This window comes from Verticillium dahliae, genomic scaffold (genome assembly GCF_000150675.1).
Source record: "Verticillium dahliae VdLs.17 supercont1.23 genomic scaffold, whole genome shotgun sequence".
NCBI classification, from domain to species: domain Eukaryota; kingdom Fungi; phylum Ascomycota; class Sordariomycetes; order Glomerellales; family Plectosphaerellaceae; genus Verticillium; species Verticillium dahliae.
Window position 1 is genome coordinate 526412 of NW_009276931.1, and position 7633 is coordinate 534044.

Genomic DNA, 7633 nt, shown 5'->3' on the forward strand with positions numbered 1-7633 from the left:
GGCAAAACCCACGCCATCCTGAGCGTACGCAGGCAAAATCTGGTACCTGGCGTCCCTGTGGAAGTGGGCTACTTGGATAGGCGTTACACCCCTCGGAGACCACCCAGTTCTTCTGAGTCTGGCGCGTCTGTCACATCCGGATTCGTCGACGAAAATGATTCGAAATAACAAAAACGCTGAGACCTGGTGCAGATAAAGTCGCAGAGGTCCGCATTCCGTTCCTGGGCCATACGACGGACTGTCTTCTTTGACCAGCCTGCCGCCGCCAACACAGAGCTGATCGTTGAGATAGCCATGTCCAATCCATATTTATTCTTTAAGAATGATATCATCTGGCCGAGAAACATGTCAGGGTGTTACTTGAGCTCATCGAGCAACCCAGACACTATTGGAAGAGTCAGCTTTCTCGGTCGTCTGGCGCGGATTTTGGGGGCAGTAGTGGTTTTGAAGTAGTGCAGGTCAGTTCGAATACGTCGCACGGCAGTTGGAGTACAGAGAGCAGCAATGAGCAATCTCAGCAGCTGGCACTTCGCACTGAAGCATGTCGGCAATTAATCCATGCTGCGCAGTCGACAAACGAGGCGCCATTTGGTCGTGGTGTTACAGTGCGTTGGGACGTCGAGAAAGAGGGCCTCCTAACCTTAGGATCTCATCACGTGATGTTATCAGCTCACCAAGCCTATGCATGTTGTCACCACGGAATTGAACAAAGTGGATTGATTGTTGTTAAGGTACAAAAGGAGACTTCCAGAAGTCCAAACGAAGGTAATTGGTCAGATCCAGCATCGGTAAGGAGTCTTACCGGGGCGATAACGACAGAACAAATGCATCAAATGAGGACTCCACATTTGGGATGAAAGTACTCCTGGGTCACAGAACAGAACCTTGCCTGATCGGCAACACACCCCCTCAGATGGGTAGGCGAGCCTCTCTCTGACCATCTGAACCACGAAAGATCAGGCAGATGCCTGTTGGCGGCTTTTGGTAGAGAATTTGGTGCCTTTGGAACAGTTGGCGTTCTCAGGGCAGATGAAGGAAATCGTGCTTGTGAAGCAAATAAGGATGTGTGTAAGTGTTAGGAGAGGTGGGCGAAATTGAGCAAGCTGTTCACTGGTGGACCGCTGGTACGCACTCCATCTGCAGAAGCTTCACGAAGTTCTGATGCTTCTGAGTCGGGAGAATCTTTGTAAGCCCATCGCTCACTATCTTGTCAGTGCTCATCCAGTCCACGGATATCTTCCCCTGTCTGACTGTTTGTCGGATCCAAAGACGATGGATGTCAACATGCTTGAGCTTCGTAGTGGCTTGAGGCCTCTCACTAGTGAGTAACAGCAGCGTTTGGCGGTTATCACAGAACATCTGGATCGGAACCTTGCCATGAAAACGTAGCTGAAGCTCCTTGATCAGACGAAGAGTGGCAAGGTAGTTCCTCGCTGCGACACTGAGGGCCACCAGCTCAGCTTCGGTGCTAGAAGTGACCACGGATCGCTGCTTTGTAGCTTTCCAGTCAATTGGACCTCCAAAGAGCATGGTGGTGTATCCTTGTGAGCTAAATCTGGTGATGGGATCATCGCCGAATGATGCGTCGCTCGCACAATACAGCGATGTAGAATGGTCTCCTGATCCTCCGTAGGACAGCGAGAGAGTCCTTGTGCGATAGAGGTAGCGGAGACAGTGGTCTGCTGCAAGGTGATGGAGTTCTGTCGGCCTGAGCAGAGACTCCGCAAGTCTTGAGGCAGCTTTGGCCACATCAGGTCGTGTTGTGGTTGCTGCGTAATTGATGGAACCAATTTTGCGTTGGTATAGTTGAATGGATTCAGCAGAGGCTTCGTAATCCTTTGGAGCAGGTGCTGGGTCTGTTGATAGAGGCGTCAAATGACCTCTGGTGGATGGCTGGAGGTTGAGGTCCTTCATCTTTTCAGTGATGTAGTTCTCCAGAGACAGCCAGAGCTTGCGCTGGCTACGATCTCTGACCACTCTGATGCCTAAGAACCATCTGACCTCGCCAAGTTCTCGCATCTCGAACAGAGACTTGAGCTGGCTCTTCAGCTCTTCGGCCGCTTGGCGATCCTCTTTGCGGTTCATGAGGATGATGTCGTCAACGTAGAAGAACATGATCATGCCTCTGCCCATGAAGACACAGTTATCTTCCTCGAGAGCCACGAGGCCGATCTTCCGCATAGCCTCGGACAGCAGCTTGTGCCAGAGAAGCGGTGATCGGCGCAAACCGTACAAAGCTCTCTTCAGCTTGAAAATCGTGCGCCTCTGTGGAGCGCCCTTCTTCTGTTGCATCTCCTGCATGAGATCCCAGCCCTGAGGGGCCCAGACGTAGACTGTCTCGTCGAGGTGTGCATTTGGAAAGGCGTTGACGGCATCCAACTGGTGCGTGTCTAGGTCAAACTCTGCACAGATGGCCATCAACGTTCTGAACGTCTTGGCTGCCAGTGTCGACGCGTATGTTTCCATCTCATTCTTGGGCTGTTGGTCTCCTCGTACGCAGAGCCTGGCCTTGAACTTGGTCACGTAGCCGGTGGAGTCAACCTTGTATTTCCAGACCCAGGTCAACCCGAGAACCTTGTGTATTTCCTGGTCGACCGATTCGAAGGGGACTTGCTCGATTGTGTCCATATTTTCAATGGTGTTGACCTCCTGGACGCTTGCTTCTAGCCACTGCTTTTTGTGATCAGAATGAAGCATCTCCTTCCAGGATCTTGGCTCCGCGGGCATATCTGTTCGGAGAAGCGGTTTCTTGTTCGATGGAGTCTGAGTGTGAAAGAATGAGTATTCCACGGTCAAATGTGATGATGGAGGCATTTTCTTGCTGCGGCGGGCTCCTAGAGCCTGGTCGGTGGGGGTGCCGTCTTTGAACTGTGACGGCTTTCTGTCTCTAGCGCTCCTTCGAGTGCCTTGGATTTGTGTTGATGGCGACGGCTGTGGGGCTGGTGCCACTGATGGTCGGGCCTCCACAGTCTCTGTCTCGTCTTCAGCTGAACTTTGATCAGCTGGTGTGTGTTGAGGTGTTGATTCAGGGCTCCGAGCTACTTCGATAGTGTCTTCAATAGCCTCTTCAGTCACTTGAATGGTGTCTGGCACGGGGATCGTGTCTTCCACAGCATCTTCAGCCCCTTGAATGGTGTCTATTACGGCATCTTCCACCCCCTCAGAGACAGCTGGCTGGCCTTGTCCAGTCTCCGTCTCTGGAGTTGGACGTGGTGACGGCAGGACATCATCTCTGCTGGCTGTGTGACCTTCCCGGGGTCGCAGTATCTCCGCGTTGATCTTTCCTCCAAGTTGGAATGTCCGGGCTTTCTCGAACAGGTCGATGGTGGCAACATCGAACTCGTCAATGTCCAGTGACGAGTTGAAAGGATTCTGGGCGTCCGCAACGGGCACGTCCAAAGCCTGGAATTCGTCCTGTAGAATTGGCTTTGGGGATTGGGCGTCCTTGAAAACTGTGGACTCATCGAAACCCACGTCTCTTGTCCTCAATACTGCTTTCATCTCTGGAACCCAGATTCTGTATATGTTGCTGCTGTCGTATCCACAGAGATAGCCGATGTGGGCTCTCGGAGCCAGCTTCTGCTTTCGGTTACGTCCCTCTTGGGCGTCTGCCGTGAGAGGATACGCCCTGCATCCGTATCTTCGCAGGTGAGCCAGGCCTGGAGCCGTAGTTCGAGCGGCAAGGCCCTTGGAGTTGAGCCAGTCGTTCAGCCTTCCTTCTGGTGTCGCCCACTGTAGGCGTCCCTTCGGCGTGAGATTGTGGAGATATGCAGCGGTTTGTACCACCTCTGGCCACAAATCCTCCGGGAACCCAGCAGCCGAGGTAAGGGTTCTTGCGATGGTGAATATCGTGCCTCCATTGCGTTCTGCGGCACCGTTCTGTTCTGGTGTCCTTGCGGCTGATCTCTCCAAGAGAATGCCGCGCTCTTCTGACCAAGTAACCAGATTGCTGCGTAGTGCTGAGTCCCAGTCAACTCTCAGGACCTTGATGACCAGATGGTACTGTCTCCAGAGAAACATCTCAAAGTTGATAAACGCCTGGAAGCCATCTGCTCTGGCAGGCAGAATCCTGGCAACAATCTTCCCCGAATATGCGTCCGTTATTACAAGGCACGACTCCATGCCGTTGTACGACTTCCCAGGGCTGAAGAAGTCCAGGTTGACGCGCTCAAATGGATTCGTCGTCGTGTACGTTGGCTGTCTCCGAGATACAATCTTCTTGGATTTCGCTACCCCGCAAGACTCGCATTCGAATGTTGTTGGCCCTTTCACCCCAACTCCAGTACAGCTGTATGGCAGCTGCTGTATGGCCTCTGGGTGGGCATGAGCCAGCCGTTCGTGCCAGAGCCTCGAGTCGCTGACCATCGCGGCTCTCTGCTTCTTGGAGTGATAGAAGGAAGTGGTGCTATGTAGGGTGTTCACCGCATACTGGCCACCCTTCTCCTGAAGTGGGATCTCTGAGCCAGTGGCTGGGTTGAACAGCATGTTCCTGAGGGAGTCCAGTCCGAGTCCTTGGCGTTGGAGCTGCCTGGCTGAAATAAGCGTCGTCGGGTAGTCTTTGATGTACGAGACATCATGGCAGGTGATGCTGATGACGTTCTGCTTGCTGTCGAGGGTGTCGATGGCCATCGTGCCATGCCCTTCGACGGGGCTTGATTTGCCTCCTCCTGTGCTGTATCTTACAGTGTCGGTGGCCTCGCGAAAGTTGGTGAGGAGGTCTTTGTTGTTGGTTATATGGTTGGGTGTACCCGAGTCGATCAGGAACTCGTGACGGAGATCCCCTCCTCGGTTTGTCCGTTGAAACTCGTCCGAATCAGCGACGGAGAAGTTGCTCATGAAGTTGGTGTACTCGTCATCGCAGCTCTGTTCATCATCGTCACCGAGGAAGTTGTTAAAAGCAGAGACGGCGACTCCACTGGTGCCTCTTGCCTCCTGCCGCTTCTTTTTGTCCTCCTTGATTTTCTCGTTCCAGAATTGCAATGTGCTTGGCTTCATCCTTTTCTTCGCTTCGTCAATGTAGTCCAGCAGGCTCTGATCGGATTGATAGCTCTTCTTCCTCCGGTGTTCCGCGATATTTGGGCACAGACAGATGGGCTGACACGCCTTGGGTGCCCTCTTCTGCTGTACACAGTCGCAGAATGGTCTGCGAGAAGGCGAGCTGTTTGGCTGTTGAGGAGAGTCACGATGGGAATCCTGGGCACTCGTCCGATCACTTTGACCATTCCGGTCCTTGCCCATGAAGGTCACCGAGTCGCTGTAGAAGGACGTCTGAGATGGCTTGGTGGTGAGGCGATGCGGTTGGTAGTCTCTAAGGTAGCTCTTGTACCTCAACGCCAGTACCTTCCCTCCATCACGATCATCCAGCTCCCGGCGAACTTGGTGGGCGCACTCTGCTTCGGCCCACCCTGGAGACACGGAAAGAATTGCCCGAAGGAATTGAACATTTTGATCTGCGGCTTCTTTAAGCTGAGGAATCCCGTGCTTCTCAACTTCGATACAGAGTAGGATGAAGTCGTCAACCCACTTCTCATGGTCCATCTTCTTGATCATCGCCATATGCTCCTCCCAGCGCTGGCGAATGTATTGTTTCTGTCCCATGTCGGAAGGGGCGAAGTGGTCCTTCAACGCCTTGAGCCACTCCTGGCTGCTTTCCTCGTTCATGAAGACGGCCGAAAGGCTCCTGTCGACTGTGTTGAGGATGTATTTCTGGACCTCCTGGAGGCCCGCTGACTCCCTGTTGTAGATGTCCAAATGGATCTTGTACAACGTCAGCAGTGTGCTGAGATCTCGCGTCTCATCTTCGAATGACGGTGCTGTTGGCTTCTTGGCCCTCTTGGGCCGCCTGTCAGCCTCTTTGTCTGGGTCGACTAGATCCCAGGCCTCGTAGGAGGTCGCCACGGCTCTGACGGAGTTGAGCCATGTCCTCCATTCCTCCCTCCTTGTAAGTGTCACTCTGTGCTTACCAGAGTCCATCTTGAGGATCCCTGGGCGTTGTCGGAGACCGTCGGGGAGGTCGTTCGATGGTCGCGACTGATCGCGTGTATGTTGAATATCATCAATTGACCCCGCGTGTACTCAAGCCCTAGGCCACACGTCTCGGAGGTTCAATTGGTCTTGAGGAGCTGATTTCTCCTGCTTCGATGTGTCGTGGAGAGATGATCGCTCTCCTGGAGGATGTCGGTAACGGCCCTTGGCCAGTGGTCGTCAATGGCGAAACGTCGCGTCAATTGACTGTTGAAGTGCAGCGGCGATTCAGCTGTAGACAGCTTCGCAGCAGGCGTATTGGCCGTAGGCGCCCTGCTGTAGATATCGAAGGTCAAGGAGCTGTATCGTCGCCCGGGCTCATAACTGTCACCACGGAATTGAACAAAGTGGATTGATTGTTGTTAAGGTACAAAAGGAGACTTCCAGAAGTCCAAACGAAGGTAATTGGTCAGATCCAGCATCGGTAAGGAGTCTTACCGGGGCGATAACGACAGAACAAATGCATCAAATGAGGACTCCACATTTGGGATGAAAGTACTCCTGGGTCACAGAACAGAACCTTGCCTGATCGGCAACACCCATACATGCAGCCAAACTTCCTCGATTGATCACTTGAGTTGAACCCCTTGACTCAAATTCTCAACCCGAGGGAAACGGACACGAAAAAAACTTGCCCAAATTGTTTCCCCATCATTTTACCTGCAACTTTTTCAAAATCTGGGCTAAGACCTGTTCGATTGCCGCGGAGCCCCTAACACAGCAAACATGTGCAGAAACGTGTTCAGTAGGGGCTTTTCAGTGGCACCGTTGCAATTTCTCACAGTGGAAGTACACCGATCAATTCCACTACAAGATGCTGCCAAGTCTCAAAGAATAACATTAAGCACTGGGTACATTCCAAGGAAGAACACTGCAGTGAAGTTGGCTACGTACCCGCGAATCGGTTTGACGAAATCAGGCGCCGAGAACCGCCCCCATGGCCTCGATGGAGTCTTTCTTCTCCTTCGACCGGTAATTTGCTGCCGCCAACCCTGTCACCACTAGCATGTCCATATCCATAGTAGCCGGCGGTACATGGATATCAAAGGTAGGTTGACTCCGCTTGAACATCCCTCCAGGCCGCCTCCGATAAATCGCCAACACTCTCTTCGAAGAGTCCTTCAGGTACAGCGTGCTTGACGACAACGTGCTGCTGTCAACACCCCAGCTTAGCTCATTGCCGTGATATTTAAAGCTATGCTTCGTTCCCATGATGTTGCTCTTCATTTTCAAAGCTTCGCCGCGTACAGTAATGTCGATTTTGGAGGACAGAGAGTGCAGTTTGGCAGATCCGAGCGCGGCATTGGGATTCTGAAGTCGGGGGTCGGCATGCAAGATTGCAAGTGACTTTTCGTCGGGACTGTTGTGCAAGGCCCATATGGGCACGAGCTGGCCCGAGGAGTCCAGCCGGTCAATGGTGACTCGGGCTCCACCGAGTTGTTGGTTAATGCATAATTTGTCGTAAAGCGTGGAAGGTGCCATCATTTGGTCATGGCGGTGCGAAGGACGTGCGGTGGGTGTTAGTGAGACAAAACCACTATAAAAGTCTGGCTGGAAGCCTCGATGTTTTGAGAACAGACTACAGGACGTAAAAGCTCCAATCTCGGAA

General features: G+C 52.8%; 2 protein-coding genes across 2 annotated transcripts; both read right to left on the reverse strand.

Moving 5' to 3' along the window:
* Nucleotides 1-83: 83 nt before the first annotated feature.
* On the reverse strand, nt 84-296 carry VDAG_09224 (uncharacterized protein; the record flags this gene model as incomplete). The annotated part of the gene is made up of 1 exon (XM_009655526.1): nt 84-296. The coding sequence occupies one exon, from the start codon at nt 294-296 to the stop codon at nt 84-86; it is 213 nt and encodes a 70-aa protein (XP_009653821.1).
* Nucleotides 297-6775: 6479 nt separating this feature from the next.
* VDAG_09225 (uncharacterized protein) lies at nt 6776-7612 on the reverse strand. The gene has a single exon (XM_009655527.1). The coding sequence runs from the start codon at nt 7507-7509 to the stop codon at nt 6940-6942; it is 570 nt and encodes a 189-aa protein (XP_009653822.1). The 5' UTR covers nt 7510-7612; the 3' UTR covers nt 6776-6939.
* Nucleotides 7613-7633: the final 21 nt, after the last annotated feature.

Excerpts from the sequence above, each read along its gene's own strand:
- VDAG_09225 (XM_009655527.1), bottom strand. The coding sequence starts at position 7,509 with ATGATGGCACCTTCCACGCTTTACGACAAATTATGCATTAACCAACAA.